This window comes from Platalea leucorodia (assembly GCF_965183815.1).
Source record: "Platalea leucorodia genome assembly, chromosome: 3".
Taxonomy (NCBI): Eukaryota; Metazoa; Chordata; class Aves; order Pelecaniformes; family Threskiornithidae; genus Platalea; species Platalea leucorodia.
In genome coordinates this window covers 36,958,005-36,979,015 of record NC_138825.1, presented here as the reverse complement: position 1 = coordinate 36,979,015, position 21,011 = coordinate 36,958,005, and the positions used below count along the sequence as shown (strand labels likewise).

At 38.9% G+C, this 21,011-nt stretch overlaps 1 protein-coding gene across 1 annotated transcript in view; it reads left to right on the top strand.

Moving 5' to 3' along the window:
- Positions 1–21,011, top strand: part of LTBP1 (latent transforming growth factor beta binding protein 1) — a gene marked incomplete at its 5' end in the record, with an annotated part of 207,114 nt that overhangs the window by 43,857 nt on the left and 142,246 nt on the right. The window contains one exon of the mRNA XM_082305848.1: positions 7,047–7,222. Coding sequence (XP_082161974.1) covers positions 7,047–7,222 — 176 coding nt within the window. The remainder of the gene's footprint in view (positions 1–7,046; positions 7,223–21,011) is intronic.

Genomic DNA, 21,011 nt, shown 5'->3' with positions numbered 1-21,011 from the left:
TTGATACCCTCCCTGATTTCCACAAGACACTGACAAAGTATCATACGTGAATGTAGTATTATCAAATGTGGTGCCCTGGAAAAAACCCAACAAAATCAACAAGAACAGGTCAACAAGAACAAGTCAGCAACACATCTAGATTTTTTGGTTTGGCTTTTTTTTTCTCTTTTTGCCTCCTTGAACTTTGCTGGTAAGAGGTGCCTGACAAGTTGAAGGTGTATGTATGTCTGAGAACCTGTATAAAATAATCCGGATATCAAATTAATTCATCTGGATTCATGAAGAGCTTCACTGGTTAAGTGTTGGTGAAGGTATGCATAAGATAATGAATCATTTGTAGCTTCTAGTCGTTCATTTGATGCATGGTGGAAAGAGAAGTTTGTAAGTTCCTGTTACTGTGAGACTACAGATTTGGGTCTGTTTCTCGTTCATTGTTGTCTCATATTGGATTTTGCTAGCCTTCATGCATACTGTTTCCTTAAGTGTTGGTTTACTTTGAGGATAGTAAAGACTTAATACGCTAAGAAGATTTTTTTTTTTTTTTTTAGATTTGCATCTTGATGGCAATTTGGGAGAGGGGTGGAACAAACTTTCTGTGCTCATTCTAATGAAAAGATCTAGTAGGCAAGCTTTCCTTTTTCTCACTCATAGAATTACCATTTATATAATTGAATTCCTTTTCAGAAGGAGTATTCTTCAAATTTAATCTCTAGATGCTCTATTATATGAGAAATGCTTGTCTGCTGTTGCATAACTTGCAAAAACTGTAGCTTTCATCAAGTTGTGTGAGTGAGCATCTGTATTTTTGCTCTGTATCTGAACATTCAACCAACAGATACATTTCTTTTGCCTTAAGATCTGTTTCTGCTTTTTGACATCTAGGAAATGAATCATTGCTTGTGATTCTGGAAAACTCAGTGTACCTCTTCTCTTTAGAAACCTGGAAGAACGTTTGTAAATCTACACATTTCAGTTTATTGTTTTGTATGCAGAAGATGGAATGAATCAATGGAGTCATAGTTGCGCTTAGTTTGTAAACACTGTTGTTTCACAGAGCTTTAGTTCAGCTATTACACCAGCTTATGCTGGCAATGAGCAATTCAGTTGAGTCTGCAAATACAGGGCTAGCTTTATTAGCAAACACTTCAGAGTAGATAATCCCTGAAAGTGTCTTCAACAAGGATTTTACCACAGAAATTGTATTTAAATTGGGCAAAACTGGTAGTTGTGGATAAAAGTTAATGCTTTACATTTCTGTGGGAAACTTTATAAACAATTTTGATTCACTGTTTACCTTTTTTTAATCTTGGTGTAGATTAAATATCTTTATTAAGATTTGTTGTATTACTTCATTTACAAATCAAATGAACTTGATTATGATCAAGTAAGATCTTGTCTATGGTATAAATAACATCTTAACCTTTTAAAAGGGTAGAAAAAGTAAAAATTAATAACTTGAAGGTATTGTTTGAGAACAAATTAGTCATATCCAAATCATGATCTTTGCAAATTTTTGCCTGAGGAAAAAATGTATCACAAAAATACAAAGTCAAAGCAGCTTTATAATGAAAATACTAATGCAACCCTAGTTATTCTAAGGCAGGCAGGTCTCAGTGCTTGTTTTGCAGTATTTGCACTGTATTTCAGGGACAGGATTTTTAATTATGCATTAAAAATACATTTTTGTACATAAAATCAATTTTGTGCAGAATTTTTGCAATGGTGAAAAGAAAGAAAAGCTCGAACACTTCCTCTCTTTCATCTCTTGTGACTGGTAGGACATTGTGAAATAGGCCATGCTTGATTAATGTTGGGTATGATAATGTAAAGGGCTTTGAAGACATCCCATCTGTTCATCATCGGCTGGGAAGTTAAACTTTTTCATGTATCTTAAAAAAATCAGAGAAGCAATGTAAGGAGGAAACAGCTGGCAAAGGTCAGGCTGAACTAGCAACTGAATTTTAATAATTTACAGGGTGGGGGGGATTTAGTTCTATTTTCATGCCTTTTAAACTGCATGTTTTCTTTATTATCTCATAATTTTAGAAAATGATGGGTTTTCTTCTCCTTTTGTCTATTCATTGTGAGTTTGAGAGGAGGTAGTGAAGAAGGAATTAATTTGTAGATTTGTATAAAACGATTGTGTAGCAATTTAGAATTTTTTTTTTTTAAGTATTACTAGCTAGGAGCCAAGCATGGGAGCATCAGACTTACAGTAAATAAAATGAAGAAAGCAGCCTGAGTCAGGCTAGTCTTATTTAGTCTAGACAGTACTTTTCATGCCAAATGTTGCTGGTCTCATTTCTGCTTGCCAGAGTTACTCTGATACATTGCATTCCTGGTTTGCTTTTATCAAGCAAGAGAGCTTTCTTTTGCATGATAGTTAGCTGCAAAAAAAGCCATTGTAGCCTTATTAGTATTTATCATATTGTTTGTTTGTTGAAAATGTAATTAGGTGTTTGTTTATCTGCCTAGTGTACACTTAAGCAATGGAAAGTTTTTGTCAAGTTTACTAAGTTAATGTCAGTTTTGAGCATCTAATTACAAACTACCAGATAAATTAGTGACATAAGCCTGTGTAATGCAAAAATCTTGTGTAGTTTTGGCTGTTTCATGCAAAATTTAAAGATTGGAACTAACGATTGCATCTTTTTAACTAGAGTTAGAGGGAGCATTAGTAGTGCTTGAATATTTTGTATTGCAACAATGCCCAGGGGTTCCACTGAGTTGTGCAGTGTTCAAATGTGCAGTAAGCAACACGCTAAAGTTGGAAGCAATAAAATACCTTCAGTTGCAGTGATGGTTGTTACTAAGAGATAAGAACTATTTATCTCTTAATATGAAGTATAGTGGCCATGAGTTGATGAATATGCCTTTCGTTTCTTTGTTTTAGATTATAACCACCTGGTTTAGAGTGTCTGTGACCTACTTCGAGTATCCTCTTGTGGGCTCTGGTAGCAACATGGCACCAGCTATTCCTAGTGGCCTTGAACCTTGAGTAATGTTGTGAAGAAATAAGTCTGTCCTGCTACTTATTTATTAATTTGGATATTCCAGCACCAGGAATAGATGAAAACGCTCCGTTCAGTGCTGAGCATTGCTACCCTAGTGTACTCTGAATAGAGATTAAACTACCTGAATGATTTGTCTTGGGACAGCTAAATGAATCTGAGCATAATAGCAGGCTTGGCTTTTGCTTTCTGCCAGGGGCCCCTGGCGCAGGTGATGTGACTGTGGATACAGCACCTGGGTCCCCATGCAAAGACAGGACCAGCATGAGGGGCTCAGGCAGAGGTCCAGAACTTGGCAGAGGCCACCCTACAGGGAAGGGAAGAAGCAGTAGTACTCCAGGACTGGTGGGAGGATTGTTTGGCATGCTGACACCCACAGTCATAGCAACAACCACTGCTTTTTAGAGAATTGGGAATACATTGTTAGAGCTGTTAAGATAATTTCCAAAGGCTCAATAGGGACTGGGGTGATGCTTGTTACCAAACTAAGCCTGAAATATTTTCTTGTAACATCTTACATTTGTATTAACGGTTTTCAGTGCTGACATATTACTTGCCTTCTCTCTGAGTCTCAGGCTCTCCTCTGTCTTCTGAGGTCAATTAGAAGGGATAGGTCTGAAGATTTCTTTCACAGGGATCAATACAAGGAGAAAAAAAATACCCCTCACCGTGTTGCTGAGCCCACTAGAAATCATCTTCCTATTTAGAAGTCCCACAGTACTGAAGGACTCCCTATGTGCTGGTCTAGGAAGAAAAAACGGGGTTCCCTCGCTAGTGTTTATGCCCAAGCCATCGATAGAGCTACGTGACTGGTCTCATACAGGTCCCATGATGTAGTTAGGGGAATATCCTTGATTTTAGTGGAAGATGTAGCATTGCAGTTAGCTATGCAATATCCTTTTGATTATGATCTAACATCTTTAAGAACTAATTCATGTTGAGAAGAATTTGAATATCAAAAGAACAGTCAGAACAGAAGGATCTCATAAATGCTTTGATGTTTGACCGTATTAGCTCCTACTGCAACTGCACTTCTTGTAAGCAAGATCAGTTGAGCTGGTCGGATGGCTGGCAAAAACCTGCTGCCAGTTAGCTCACATCCGCACTAGCAGTGGATGTTCAATACTGGGCAACTTTTAAACATTTGGAGTACTTTTGTGCATACCTATACTCAAGATCTTTGGAAGTTATACACGAAGATCATAAAATTGGGGTAAATGTGCAAGAAAGAGGGTCTAGACAACTCCGAACTTTGGTTTCCTGCAACTATTGTAAGCATACACTTGATACAGGAATAGATGATTTACTCTATTGAAACTAAGATTAACAACTCGCACATCAGGTGAAGGTGTTTCCTTTTAAAGAACTGGAGCTTCTAGAGTAAAGATTACAGTTTTCCTGTGTACTACTGAGTAAACCACCCTCTTGCAAAACAAAGCTTACTCTTATACTGCCTTAACAATAATTAAGTAACATGAATACTTAATGCAAGCTAAATTAAGGAAGAAAATTACATTACCTGAGAAGGAAGGAAGAGGAAACTTTTATAAATTCTAGTGGTAAAACTTTCAGCCTCCAGCGTATGGTGTTCCTGTCTTTGGTGTGGTGGTGGTTTTTTTTTTAATGATTTTAAAAATTTTATTTCAACTTCAAGTGTTACGATGGACTCTATTGTAGGTTGACAGGATTGGGCTACAGTGTGGCTGGATATGTGGCAATGTAAAAGGTAATACTTTACCACATGTTATAGCCTCAACAGAAAACAGACAGGCACTAAAATGGCAGCATCTGTCTGTGTCCATTCACAGAAGATAACACCATTAAACTTAAATATATTTAACTTCTAATAGATTGCTGTAGTGTCAACTTCTGTAGCATTTTGACCTCTGTTGTCGTGACCTGCTAACACATAACACAGCAAGAATTCAGTATAGACCCTCTTATGTCCAGGTACAGAAATGGCTGTCCTTATACATAGGTGTGAAATGAGATCTGTAGAAAAAACAGATTGTGCAGGAAGGATTGTAGTGACTCCTCAAAGAAATGAAATTCATATGTAAGCAGTACTGAAGGCAGTGACTTGAGCTTCATCGCAGGCTGGGGTCTTCCTGGTGATACTTCTTATCAGACTGTGCTGAATTCTGAGCCTGACCTCCAACGTCCCTGAAGCCTCTCTTTTGATCTGCTGGTAGGCAACCTAAAGACAACATGGAAAGTACAGTATTCTCTCTTAATCTGGGGAAGCGGCTTTTACTGAATATAATGAGACTGTGTAAGCACTGTATTAGAAAAATTTGACTTGGAGGTAGTCTGAGGAATTATGTTTCTGTTGTATGTAAGAGTCATAGAATGTCTCTGTTAATGAATACACTTTTTCTCAAACTGATCCAAGTTAATAAGAGCATCTGTGCAGGACAAAACCCCATTGTCTGTTCTAACCACAAATCCATTGGCTGCAGCAGTTACTAAGCATCCTCGAATAACATGACTAAGGAATCAGGCATTGCTTTGGAGATAGGGGCTGGCTCAGGCTCCACATGTCAGAAAACAATACAATAATCGTCTGACTTCTCACTCAGCTGAAACTTTTCAGTCCCACCACTGTGGTGAAGTGCTGCTCAGCTGTCCTCTGTGATACAGGGCCCATGCTTTATTCTCTGAGGACAGTTACTTACTCTGCAGAACTGTGGCTCTTTGAGGGATGGTTGTTACAAATCCCATGACTTTCCCATTTTTCCACTTTTGCAGACCGAGCTTGTTACAGACCCTTAGTTGAGAAGAAAGTGAGGGAGGCTTACAGCATCCCACTCTTAATGCCTTCATTTGAGCAAAGGACAATGTAGTCCTAGTAGCCACTGTTATCAGGTTAGTAACTGATACTACTCTCTGAGGAACGTGTATCTCTACAGTGTGATCTACACTAGCTACAACTTCTTGAAGACTTGCTATTAGTAGGTTTGTTACTTGAAGGTGTGCTATTACTTTCTATTCTAGGAGGTGGAACTCTGCAGGCCAGGGCCCCAAAGCAGCTTGCAGTTTCATTGCATGTGGCTAACAGCGGCACAATTTGCTCCCTTGCTTGTTTATTGCTGGGTAGAACTGCAGAAGAGTGAAGGCCAGTTTGTCTGTTCATAAAGAAATGGTTCCTAATGCTGATGGTGGCTAAATAACCATGTTGTTTGAGAGAGGGAGAAGGGAATTTCTATGGAAAGTTGGCAAGGTCTTGTGCAATGAGAAGCTGAGGTCTTAGGGAGGAATGCAAGTAAGGAATTGGCAGCGAGAGAGTCAGTGAGCTTGAAGTAATCACCTCGTTTAACAGGAAGAGGAAATAGTTTTGCTGTGAAAGGAAGCCATATTGTTGTGGGACATTTGTTAGTGATGTTCAATAGTGTAGGCAAAGAGAAAATGGATGGGGAAAGTAATATGGAGCTGGGAAACAGAGATAGACCTTCTGATGAGATGGGAGACAGGCTGAAAAAGGAGAAGAGGAGCAGTGCTCTGCTCTGTGGCTAAAGGACTATGGTGGGGAAGGGAACAGGGTTTCTGGGAACAGAGAGGGAAAGTCAGCTGGGCTGAGGTTCCACTCAGCATACCTAATGTGAAATGACAGTTGTAAGAAATAGAGAGAGGTTTAAATGCAGTGCTGCTTCTCTGACCAGTCTGGAAAGCTCTGTGCGCTAACAAATTTGAGCTCCAACTCATGATTTTGAGGAAGGCTTTTTCCCATTCCTCCTTGTTTACTGAGCTGTCCATGATACTCCTCTTGCTACGTCATAAAGGAAGCGTTATAATCCCTGTAGTCTTTATTTGTTAGGTGTTTGTTGAGCTGACAAGACAATGGGATTGCTAAATGCATGGAAAAATCAGGTGCTTAATTGGAAGCTAGTAAGTTTCCCAAACTGTATTTTGAGAACTTGGAGTACAGATGAATTTGTCTTTAATTTTCTACCAGTAGTTTCTAGGTCTAATTTATTAATTCTTACATCATTCTATCTCTTCTTTTTTTTTTTTTTTTTTTTTCTTCCCCTAAAACAGGATGATACCCCTTTCGTCTCAGACACTGATGATGAATCTTCATCATGGCCAAACACAGGAATATGTGATCAAACCCAAATATTATCCAGTAAAAAAAGTGATTTCAGGAGAACAGTCCACCGAGGGCTCATTGCCACTGAGACTGGGCCAGGATCAACTTGCATCACCTTTTCAATGTGAGTACAACTGCAGAAAGTGTACTCCCTTCTTCCCCTCCCAAAAGCCCCCCCCTCCTTTTTTTTTTTTTTTTAAGATCTTGAAAATTTCTTTTGTTCACCTAAATTGCAGTAACACTTCAAGACAGAAAAAGGTTAAAATAATTAAACACGAGATAATTCTTAGATTAGCAAAGGCTCCAACATTCTGCATCCTGTTGAGAGGCAAAACAGATTTCCTGGATGAAGAAAAAAATGGAACCTGATTTGCTGCTGGAATCTCATCATGCTATTTCTAGATGATAGTTTTTCCTTCAGATAAAAGGTGCTTTGTGAGCATTTGCTAGAGTAGGCATAACCCTGAATGTAGTCAGCGTAAGACGACAGTTCCCTTTACTTCAGTATGATGGATACCCTTCTTGGAAAGCTGGAGTCCGGGGTTGTGGTCTCATTGGTGACTATTTTTCTCTATATTTAATTTATTATGTGTTTATGAACTTCTGCACAGTATGGAGGCTGTATGAGAGTTTCTGCTTCATACTTATAAAAAAAGGATTGTGTAGGTGCCCAGCTTGTGGCCTTGGCTCATGCCCCATTGTGTGGGGAGCTTGAGGACAAGTTTTGGCTTAAAAGATGAAGAGCTTGATGAATTATGGGTTAGGTATTACAGAGCGTCTGCTGGCTTGATTTGGAGAAAAGTTCCTGCAGTTAAATAATGGACTGATTAACATGGAGACCTAAGGTACTTGCAGTCTCCTGACAGACTTCCTTTGTTGTAGCAGAGAGAAATATATTCTGCTGAGGATTTAGGGAAGAGCTTTTCCGTCTAAATCTGTAAATATGGTTTCTCTGTGTGAGTATCTTTGTATTTCTGCATTGCACATCTTTATGGTCTGTCCATTTATACTTAAATGCAACCCTCTGCTTCCTTTTCCTCCAGTGTGTAAGTTCATCGATGGTTAGTTAGAATTTTGGCCCTAATGGGAAGAACAGGGGGCAGCCAGAGGTCTTTCAATTAACATTTTCAGAGTGGTGAAGTATACTACTTGCAAAGCACTGCGTCCCTTTCTTAGAAGCTTCAAAAAGATATTTAATCACATTGTCAACATCAACCAATAGTCCCTTTTACAAATAAGATACCGTTGCTTTTCTTTCAGCCTGCTGTAATTTTCCTCCAGATAATAGTGGCCACCGGGATTGGATTGTGTCCCTCTCCTCTGACAAAGAGTATACAAATCCCAGATTGTATAGTTCTCCCAGTACTTGGAGTGACTGTTGCTGGTTGGATTTTGGCCAAAAAATCTTCACTTTTGCCCCCTTCTTTCAGGCTGTTTGAGTTAGTCTACCTTATATACACTTAGTGTTGCTTGCAAGTACCAAGCTGCCACTAAACAAATGGGTTGTGTGAGGTTTTTTTTCTTCTGTCATAATATAAGGAAATAACTCCATGCAACTCTAAGACAAAGGAGCCAGTGCTTCTAGCTCTTTCTAGCTTATTGGAGCTCCTCCATTAGCTACAGGACTCTGAGGGACATGACTGGGAGAAGGAAGCCAGGAGCTGAAGACATAGAGTATTTGTTATCAAATCCTAAGCAGCCCCTCAGTGAGCGATGCGTTAGTAAAACATTCTACCTTTATTGGAAAGCCTATGATTCTTAAAACATCCAGAGGACAGATAGTTAAAACAGGTTTTGTGGCCTGATGAGTCGTGACTTAAGTGTTGGCTCAGAAGTAAAACGCAGGACTAAGTCTGAGGCTATTTGTATGGTGTTGAAATTTCTGATACAGGGCTTTTGAGAAGCGTAAAAAAGGTCACTTCACCCGTTTTGCATCCACTTCTACATTTGTGAGGTGGGAGTCAGTGATTGCAACTTCTGATGAAGCGGTTTAGATATCTGCTAGTACAGAGTGCAGTTTGAGCTTGAGTTCCAGGATTGTATATACCTGGCCTGAACAGGAGACCTAGAACATGGCCACCTATGTGTATTTAGGGTGGCTTCTGGTTTCTCGAGGTGCTGGAATGGACTCCAAGTATAGAAGACTACTTGTTTCCATAAAAACTGAGTGTTAAACTTCAACTGTCAGTATTTTAATGTTAGGGGTGTTTGAATTAATTACAGTGAGGTAAGATTAGGATGTGAAATTTCATGTCAGGTGTTCTGTGATAACCACCGATATGCAGTTCCTAGCCCTGTTGTGAACTGAGGGATGAGCTCCTGTGAATTATGTCATGCTTATAGCAGGGCTGACATTCATTGTCTAGTTAATATGAGGAAATTTATGAGAGTGGCTGATGATCTCATGGTATTTTGTTACTGCTGTTAAATGTATAATCTTGTTTCATGACAGAGCCTCTTATTTCATTGAGCAAAGGAATCTGTAATGGCAATGTGGAGGTACTTAAAAAGGAAGAGGGGAAAATGTAATAATTTTATTTAAAAGCAAAAGCCTGAAAGTTAGTACTGAATACTTCAAGACCTTTCCTTTTTCCTTGTTATTAAACATTTTTTTCAGAGATGAGAAGAAATAGTAGCCATATAATACTTGGTGGCATCGCCCAAGAGTTCATAGTTATCAATTAACATGGGGTGCAAAGCAAGTCATTCTGTCATGTCTGTGACATGAAATGGATAGACTTGAAACTGGAACAGGTGTCAGTCCTGAGATACCTTAGGAGCCAGGTCTGTCATGGCAGAGGCAAATGAGATGTCGGCTAATGGTGCTTTGGGAGGAAAACTGCCAACCCTGCGTAGGTGCTTCTGGGCATCTGCTGATTCATAGACAGTCAGTCATGTTTGAATGTCCCATTATAGTGGTGCTTTTGGAGATACTAGGGAAAACATGTTAAAGATTAGTCACATTAAACATTTTTCAATTAAAATTCATTTAAGGCTCCTCCTGGAACGTTTACTGTGGTGTATTTATGAGCAGTTTCATTTCTCTGATAGCTTTCAGAACATGCAGTATAGTAGTCTTATTAAAGATAGCAAAATGGTCTATTCTTTTCTTGCCTTTTAAATTGAATTTTACTGTAAAGTTATATATCACATCAACAGAGCTTGAAAATTCAGTAAGCCATCGGGGTTACAATAATAACATTTAAAGTCACCCTGGGACATGAAATGCAGTTACCTGCCAGTAGCCATTTCTACTATAAAGCATTTTGATCTTTTGTGCTGTGGGATATAAGCCTTCTCCTAAGAAGAGCTGGTGTAATTAGTCATAAAGCTTGCATAAAAATTTTAAATTCTTTAGGGCTAAATTTGCAATTCTCATTCATTGTGCTTAATGGGGGAGGCTGTTACAATTGTTCATAGTGATTTTTTTAAAAAGTCTTGTTTTTTAAAAGCAAAACAAACCAAAAACCCATCCTGGAAATAATGTTAAAGATCTTGAATTAAAGATTTTTTGAGTTTAGTGACTCATTCAAATTTTCAGAATGGTCACAATTTTACTCCATGATTAATTCTGTCTCCTTATGCCTAGTATTGTAATACAGTTTTATTTGTATGGCCATATATTGCTTTTTTCAAAGGGTTCATACCACATTCAGTACAGAAAGAGAGAGAAAAATCAGGACCCATAAATATGGCATTGTATAATTCTAAAGTGCTTGTTTTCAGAGCTGAAATGCTATTCTGTTTGCATGCTTCTAAATCATCTGTTGTTAAAGTTATTACACTGTAAAGCATCTATCTGATCCTATTTAATCAGTATGCTGGTATATTTAAGCTACTGCAAATTAATCTTCAGATATCTTTGTGCAGAATTAGCAAATGCTTAAGGATAAGGCTTTGGAAATTCGGAGCCTTCTCAAGCAAATGAAAATAGCTCACGTTGGATAGACTGACAGCTGCAGGGAAAGTATAAATATGGTTTAGCATGAGTAGGAAGATTGAATATATAGTGATGAAAATAAGCTTGCAGTGGAATTGATATGATCAGCAAAGAATAACTGAAAAGGATGAGATCATGTGGATCTCAACAATCGTAATGTAAACATCAGAAATACTCTGACATGTAGCTGAGGCCAGCCAAATAGCCTATCTTATATAAGCTCACTGTGAACTCTGAGTAGTTCTCAAGGGATGCATTGATTTCTTAAAAGTACATACTGGCACACTCGTCTTATAATCTGCCTGAATATTTGAAACCTCAGGGTTAAAAATTCTCTGAGAATCTAACAGTAGCAATGGCATCAGCACAGAAACTTCAACTGTAAAATTCTATTTGCAACCTAGTAGTGTACAAAACAGCAGGAAGATGATACTTTTAGTAACTCAGGTACATCTACCTCAGACATTTTCCACTGCTCTTTTAATGGCACTGTTAAATAGTAACTACTAGTCAGCATGAGCTGAGCATGGATCCTCTAAATATCAGTGCTGATCTCCCTGGCTTTATAAATGTAATGCTAAACAAAGTTAGTTAAAAGAATCCTGTGCTGTTTCTATTAGTCTAAAATGTATAAATATATCATAATAAGCAAATTAAACTAAACGTGCGCTTTCTGGAATTCCTTTCCACACAGTTATTGTGAGAACTGCTTATTACAGCAGGAAGAGGCTAGGAAGTTCAGTTTCACTCTGTCCAGTTCTGGTGTTAAATGATTCTTCAGAAAATGCTTTTAAATATATGCCTCATTTTCCAGCCCACGGTGGTTGAGGGTAGGTTTTTAGTGGCATTGTGCATTTTGCCCATTGAGCTGAAAAAAGTGGAATTTCTGCTTCTGAAATCAGTTGTCTGGTGGTGGTGGAGTTTGTGTTGCCTGCATGTGTAGGATACTTTCACACACCCCTCACTGGGCTACAATTCCCCATGTGTTCAATGATCATAGAATTGTTTAGGTTGGAAAAGACTTTTAAGATCACTGAGTCCAACCATTAACCTAGCACTGGCAAGTCCTCCACTAAATCATGTCCCTAAGCAACACATCTATACGTCTTTTGAATTCCTGCAGGGATAGGGACTCAACCACTTCCCTGGGCAGCCTGTTCCAATGCTTCACAATCCTTTCCGTGAAGAAATTTTTCCTAATATCCAATCTAAACCTCCCCTGGCGCAACTTGAGGCCATTTCCTCTCGTCCTATCACTTGCTAGGACCGATCTCCACCTCGCTACAGCCTCCTTTCAGGCAGTTGTAGAGAGTGATAAGGTCTCCCCTCAGCCTCCTCTTCTCCAGACTAAACAACCCCAGCTCCCTCAGCCGCTCCTCATAGGACTTGTGCTCCAGACCCTTCACCAGCTTCGTTGCCCTTCTCTGGACACGCTCCAGCACCTCGATGTCCTTCTTGTAGTGAGGGGCCCAAAACTGAACACAGTCCTCTAGGTGCGGCCTCACCAGTGCCGAGTACAGGGGCACGATCACCTCCCTGGTCCTGCTGTCCACACTAGCCCTGATACAAGCCAGGATGCCATTGGCCTTCTTGGCCACCTGAGCACACTGCTGGCTCATGTTCAGCCAGCTGTCAATGAGCACCCCCAGGTCCTTTTCTGCCAGGCAGCTCTCCAGCCACTCTTCCCCAAGGCTCCAGTACTGCATGGGGTTGTTGTGTCCCAAGTGCAGGACCTGGCACTTAGCCATGATGATGCCACTGCTTCTTTGTCTTAGAGGCATGTTGTGAAAATATATTAATTAGTGGCTGAGGCGATCAGAAATCACACTAAAAGCAAAAGGAAAACTGAAGAGTAGGTATAGGTTACCTTACCCACAGCTGGAGTGGCATTGTGTGAAGTAAATAAAGCGTGTGTTTATATAACAAAGTTATCCCAAGGATAAATATATGTTTAAGAAGGAAAATGAGCCTAATCTGTTTATTCAGGAAGACAATATGAAATGTACGTGAATTTTGCAATTGAAGTTATGTGTTAAGTTTATACAATTAAATAGCATGGAAGACTTTTTTTCCTTTCTTTTACATAGATGGGGGTTTTTTGATCTTCACCAAAATTCCATATAAAATGTATTAAGGAGACTTGTCTCCTTTCTCTTTTAGGTACAAAATGAAAACATGTCTCAAATTTAAGTAGTGCAGGTCACATAATGGTTAGTGAATGCAGGCGTGCAGCACCCTACTATGGTTTCGTTGTGTTTGTTGTGGTTAGAAGTTGGGCAACTACGGGTGTATGGATATGAGACTTTTAGAATCTGCACATGGTTCTGTGGGCAGTACTTAAATCCTTGTGTAAAGATGAAGCTGAAACAATCATATGAAAGTGTGTAACTGTTCTAACTAGCGATACATTATATTGTGTCATGTTTTACAACATAATTTTATGTATGTTTATATACATGAAATAAGATTAATGTGGAAGAAAATGTACCACCACTTAGAACTGTGATGTGCAGAATACTCTGTTACAATTTTGGCATAACAATAGCTTTCCTACTATTGGAAGCATAATACACTGATAACTTAAAGAAGCTCTTTTTTAAGCTCATATATAGTTTACTCATGCTGGTTTCACTGATGACTTCATAGGTTGATTTAAGCAAAAACAGGTGTTGCTTTGAAATTCCAATTTAAACTATTTTTGTGAAATTGCACCATTCTGACTTCACTATGTGACACTTACATCATAATAATAGTATTTCCCCATCAGTAAGTATGGGTAAATAGCTGTAAAATACATAAATGTTTTACTGTTTAAAAAAACCCCACATACCAAGATATGACACGTGCTCCATGTAAATGCATCTGTATGATTTGACATTCTACCACAATTTGGTGTCTGTTGACTTAAGGGGAAAAGCTCCCTCAGGTCTTCAGTGGGTCAGATATTCTTTCCACCCTTCTTGGTATTTGTTTGTGGAACGGCTCTGCATAAACAGCAAAATGATTCACTGGTTTGTCTTAACTAGAGCATTGCATTATATTCCTTGTAACTTCTGCCTACATATGTATGTATGGATATTAGAGTTGAACACTGGTAACTTTTCTAAATAGAAGTTTTAGGAAATTTGGAGGTACGGGAGGGATGTTAAGGCTATACTCTGATTAAACAAGGTATAGCCAGCAGAATAGGGTGGTAAAAATAGAATGAACAGTTAGAAGACTAACAAGCAGAAATAACTGAAACATCACAACACATTCTGCTTGGAGGGGATGTAGAGTCAAATTCACTGCAGTCGCTCATGGGAACTGACATTCATGTCTTGCTCCTGAGGTTGTACATAATCAAATACAAATAATGTTATGTGGTAATTGTATAAATGTCAGGGACTTTTTTGTTTTATTTTCTCAAATGCAAAACACTTGCATGTGTATTCAAAGCCTTTGCTCCCCTCCAAGAGGCGAAGGGGATTTTTCAGGGACATTCTAAAATGTTTTAAGAAAAAATTCTGGTGCAGTCAGTATCAGGGTCAAACAACAGTATGGCTTTTTTGATTACAAAGCCCGAACAATTTTAGTAAAGCATCCTTTTCCTATTTAAGAGCATTACCCATACTGCTATTGAAAGGCATGACAGTTCGTAACAGACATTTAAAGTTTGTATTTGATTCCGGTGGGACTTGGAAACAAGAGGCTAAACTCCACATATAAATTAAGTGGCTTAACTAGATTCACACTAATGCAGTTAACTCTGTCAAATCAAGCAGCCCATTTACTTTGCTTTTGCTTTAAAAAGTAGAGTGATAAATTCTGAAAAAGTAACAAATGAACATAGTTTATGTAGCAATTATAAGAGACTATGGAGTTCTTTGAAATCTTGGAGACAGAACAGCTCTATATAAATAGAAACTACTTCTCTCAATATACTATAGCTGCAGGCATTTTAACAATACCCTTGCTAAGCCATCTTTGTGATTGTTTGTGTATCCATAAAGGGTTCACAACTGAGGAGGCCAGTAAATCAGCACCCCCAAAAAAGTACTGTATTTTTCTCTTTGGACTCCAAAAAGATTTTATGGCCCTGAGCTCACCAGTAATTGAATGTCTGCGTGACAGGCAAAGGGTGCTGGTGCTTTTATAGGAACTAATTTAAACGTTACATTCACACAAAAATGAGTGATCATCTCTCTGTGCTTTAAAATATGGAGGCCAAGACTGATAAAGAGCAGTGTGGGGAAAAATGTTGGAAAAACAGATTGGTGATCTGGCAAACGGAATTAAAATCAGTTCAAAACGTGTTACAGCTAGGGGAAAACACAGACTGAGACAAATGCATCTCAACTGCTGTGATGAAAGAGAATTGGCTCCAAACCCAAAGATTTCTCAAGAAGAAAAAGAGGAGGCTTTCCAGAAAATTCTATAGGGGAAAACCTCTATGATGTGTTTGAAAAATAGTAATTTAGCTGGATATAGATACCAATTGAACCCACACAAATAAACATTAAAAGTCCCTTAGCCAAGCTAACTCCAGAGTTGCTGTGATACAAGTCTTGGACACCAAGAATTGGTTCTGACTGTAGCAAGTAGCTATGCCTGGTTTTACTCATAGGAGATGTGAAAGTGCTCTTCTCTGATGTCAGTGCTGTTGCCCATGCCAGAAGGAGCGAATGAACAAATGTTGACAAAAAAAGTACTGCAAGAAGAAGGTCCTTTCATACCCAGTGAAACTGAGATTTCAGAATCAGTGACATCTTTATTTCTGTCATCATTTTTTCCTTCTTCAGAAAATTAAAGGAAAAAAAGATCTTGGCTTCACGCAGTGCTGAGAGAGATTTTTAATGGTGATTCAGCATTCGGAGAGGGCTATGTTCATTTATAACTTAATTCCATGACGTTCTGTCCTTTGTCACTGTTTACAGTTTGTTGACTTCCTTAGTGCTTTTCAGTTGCTTCCTTTCAGGAAATGGAACATTAAGTGAATATACTTAGTAAGGTAATATTCATTTAATTTTTATTCCCTGTTCTTCCTGGAAATGGTAAACACTTTCAGTGTTGCATCTAAGACTTGGTTTCTCATTTAAGGGAGTCACGTACCCTGGGAGGGGGGAAACCGTGTCTATCTCAAGAATTTATTTTCTAAAGAAATAACACTCTTCCAACTCAAGACTTGTAATACTGTTGTAGGGCAGGGTGAAGTCTGTTGTCTTGATAGTGAAAGTAGCTTGGATAATTACCTTAGGCAAAATGCTTAATTTCAGATGAGTGAGATCAGGTGGGAATGAGTCTCATTCCCAATGTATAAAGGCCTAACTCAGACCTTCTTGAAAGAGTCCTGTTGATAAAGTGGTCAGTAATGGTTGTATTTAGCTGATAATACTAAAGTGTCAATGACACTAATAATGTGTGTTCATCTGTGCTCACCTGAGGTCCTGTATGGCTGTCAGTTTATGTGTAAAGATGCTGACTTCACTATCTGAGCGTGCAATTCCTGCAGTAGTACCTGCAGCAGCTGCCATTGGAAAATTGCTTGTGGTGGGCTGTGGAGTCATTGCTGCTTCGTTACAGCTGAGATGAGCATTGTGTAGAATGGCTTTCTGTCCTAGATGTAAAGACAATTGTCTGTGTCTAAACGTAGCTTTTTGGCTTTTGTTCCCTTATCCCTCAAGTGAAAGCCTTTTGGGTCCAGATGCGCTTTAGGTACATAAGAATCTGGATAACCTGAATGGGAGTTAAAAAAGGCTTGTGGGCCTGAATCCTGTGCTGGGTTGCCTACAGCTGGAGTTGTTTCCAGCCCCAAACCTGAAGCATGGATGTGAACTTTCAAGCATGTGACTCTTGAAGAGCTTGAAGTTCTGTTTCAGGAGAATTACTTTGCTCTGAAGAAGACAGGCCATCTAGGTGCTAATATTTTGCTTAACTCCCACCTGAGCCTGCAGCTGAAGCACTCTTTTGCTTGCCTATCCTTAGAAGTGCAGTCAGCTAAGCCTTGTTAACCTCTCCTGCAGGATTAAGATCCCTAGGGAGCGCTATAGTGTAGTCATGGTGGGGGTTTGGAACCCAGCTGTAGTGAAGAGTCACCCAGTTCCTCAACGAAATGTGTCTGAGCCCTAATTTGATTTAAGCGCTGATTTGAACCAAGCACCTTTATGTCCTCAGCATTTCCTGTTTAATGGGTTGGGCACATTCCTGTTGAGTGTGCTGGTTAGGCTGCTTGCTCCATGCAATTAATTTCTCTCGTCCCTTGTACAAGAGACCTGAGACTGATTAGTGGTATAACTCAAGGCTAAAATTTACACTTTTTAGCATCATATCCATTTGTGGATCTAGTCTACATGTAATACCTTTAAAACAAATAAACAAAAAACAGACTAAAAGAATTATCCCTCGATAAATTTAATTGGACAGAGTTGAGGCCATTCTGTCAGACATCTCAAACCACATTGCAGTCTCTGTTAATTTATTTGGGTTGGTATATTCTTCTGGAACATCCTAAACTATTTAAAGGGAAATGATAATTATATTTCTCACTACCAACTATTGATAAGGGTTTTTAAAATTGCTTTAAGCATGGAAAATGGCTGTAGTTCAAGATAGGATGTTCATTGCCTGAGGACTGCATGTAGAGAATCTTTGTAGTGGTAAAAAAGACAAAGATGACAAAAGGTGATTCATAAAGCCTGCTGACAGAGATCCCAGATTTCAGATCTGTGTGATTTGTATGTTATGCACTTGCACAGGACAAAAATGATTGTAATTACTGTGAATTCCTCTGACTTGCTCTAAAAAGGCTTTGTCAGTAAGAGAATTTGTCAGCAAAGGGCTCCTGGGGGGCATGTAAATACAATTATGAATGTCTTTGAAAACAATCTCAGCACTTGTGCCTGCATGTCCTCCTTTGATACTTAAGTGACAGCTATCCATATAAAAGAAAACACACCAAGCCTGGGTTGTAGAAAGCAGAGAGTTTGTCAGAATCTACCAAAATTCATGAAGAAAACCTAATTGAATGGAGCAAGTTTTGCTGTAGAAAATTGCTTCAAACAGTACACTGTGTACTTTCATCTCTATCTTAAACTGACATTAAGAGAACTGAAGAGTGGGTTACTTGCCTCTCCTAGAATAGTTTTTTTGGGGGGTGTGGTGGGGGTGGAGATGAGGAAAACAGCAGAAGTCCCTCTTCTCTCTGCTGTGGCAGGGATCAAGGAAGAGATTGTATCCCTGTGATAATCAGGAAGGAAAAAGGCTTTTCCAGATAGCTCTTTTCAGTTATCTTCCTTACCTTGGAAGCATCAAGTCTTCTGGATGATTTCTTTGCCTGTCTTTCAAGGATGCTGAAGAAGCAAGCAGGGCTTAAAAAGAGGGTAAAGAAACAAGAGTGCAATAGAAGCAAGAAGTCTGAGAGCTCGTTTCTGACTGGAGGGAGAAGATTGTGGTAGGAACATCTAAATAAGACAGAAGTAGGAAATGATGAGAAGACATAGTGACGTGGCTAGTCAGAAACAGGTATACAGAAGTGTGTACAACAGCAATGGTGGCAGTAAAAATGGCAACAAAAAGCAGCCATGGAGATTACTGTTCAGTTACTGTCATCATAGGTAGCTGGTCGTGTTTTGCTCTTTGAAGCCCCATTGGCTTGCATAAAGGCAATAGAACTGAATACTTGAAAAGTGACAAAATATCAAAGGTTAAGCTGTAGTAACTAATGAAATACCTGTAAGATCATACAAATGCAACAAAAATAAGGAGTTACAGAAATAACAATAAGTAAAAGGAACGCTGGCATTAATTACATGTCAATAATGTCTGGCTATAGCTGTCTAGACATGGTAAATAAAGTATAGCTTGACATACTGCCTTCTTGTTCAAAATGTTTGGCTGGGTGGGTATGCACACATACACCTCACCTCATGCATAACTGTACGGAGTACTTTTAAGCATTAGAGAAGGTATTGGATCTTGGATGAAATAAAGCTGGGTCATCTTATTTTAATTTCATTGCCATGTCTAATTTCTCCCAATGCTTATGAAAAGAAAACCAGGTGTGAGGTGTGCAAGTGCACTGTAATAAAGTTTCTGGAAAGAGTGAAGATGCACTGCCCTACCTGAAGATAGGCATAGTATATTGAAGCAAAAAATGAAATTACCCAGCAACTGTGCCTTGTCTTTTTGAATCCATGTAGTTTTCAGACTTGTTTGTGCTTGTGACTGTTACAGAAAGAATAAGGCTCACATTCTGCCTGGTTTTCAGATGGGTGAGGCTTAAATGCAGGAGGTTTGAATGCAGAAGGATTTACTCAGAGCAGAATAAGGGCTGGGTTCAGTCCTACTAAGGTCATGTAAGGAATGTTCCACATTCACTTCACTGGGGTGAAATCCGTATCAACAGATCAGAAAGGAATTTGGGAGATCTGTGCCCCTTTGGCTGAGCCTGCAGACTGGGTCTGAGTATGAAGTATCAATAATGCACTGTTGGGGGAGAAAATAAGTTATACCAACAGAAGCATTTTATGTAAGCTGTGTTAAGTAATCCTGCTGCTCTCCCCAACACGGATCAGACCTCAGCTGCAGTATTGTCTAGTTTTGGACAACGTATTTGAAGAAAGATGAGGACCAAGTGAGTGGTAGCAAAAGCAAAACAAGAAAGAATGGAGGTCTGTGAAATACAGCCCTTTAGACTGAAAAAGTGCAGATGGCTTTGGTCTGGAGAAAATTGAGACTGAGGGAGATTCACGGTAGCAGTCTTCAAGTATGTTAGAAATTAATCCACAGAGGCATAAGGTTTTGTCAGAGTTTGCTCTAGATAAGGCAGGGCAATAAGACACTTGAATTGCAACAGGGGAAATGTGGGTTAGGTATTAGGAATACCTTTGTAATAAGAGAGGCTGAAGCACTGGAATACGTTCCTTAGGGATGCTGTGGAATCTGCGTAATAGAAAGGTTTTGAGCATAGGCCAGACAAACTTTTTGTGTAATGCTGCTGTTTCATCCTGTGTTGGGAAAAAGAAGAGAAGGGAGATCAGGTAATCTCTTTAGGGTCTCTCTCAGTCCTTTCTATGCCTAGCAAGGACTGTATTCCTCTCAATGTGTAATCTGAAATTTAGGGAAGATCTGCCTCTGGTCTGTATGTGAATCTAGTGTGTCTTTATCTTTCTCTCCCCCCCCCCCCCCGCTCTTAGCATTAGTAAATCTTCCAGAGTCTATGATATACCTAAAATGTATGATAGCCGAGTTTCAACTTGTTCTGATCTTTGGGAACTAGGTTTTTGGGGTTTTTTTGTTTGTTTTAAATTGATGACTAAGTGGTGATAAGATAGAACTTCCTCATATATTGTCAACAGTGTAAAAAGGTCATTCGACAATAGTTCTAGAAGCTTAACTATTTTACTTACGTGGTTGATTTTTATACAATGTCAGCTTTCCTTTTGGCTGAACAAGCATATCTAGTAGTAAGGACTAAACCAGGTGGACTGGTGAAATAATTGGGAGACACCTGTTTTAGGAAATAAGTCATTTCCTTCTGCTTCTTTATTTTTTTTCTGTCAGCATTTAATTAAGAAAAAAGAGAGGGAGTTGGTCATCTGAGAATTTAAAATGTTGAATCTATTTGCTGTTTAAAAGCTTACCAGCTTTGATTTGAGAAGATAGATTTTTCATTCCAAAGTTCTCCTCGTGCATCATGGTTATCATTTGAAAACATGAAATTGCTTGAGCTAATCTATTGCCTTTGGGAAGAGAATGTGATTTTAAGATAGAATCTTCATGTCTGATGAGATTCTGTGTAGATACACATATGAAAACATACTGGGTTCAGTGCAGAAGTAGGATGTCATGAAAACGGAGTAGTGCATGTCGTTGTTGGAGGTACTAATGGAAAGCCTACAGTTTGCTTAGTTCTGTTTCGTCAGAAGATTTGCCTCAGGATATTTGTCATAAGTGAAGGTATTAAAAAAAACCACAAACCCCTCTAAAAGTAGAG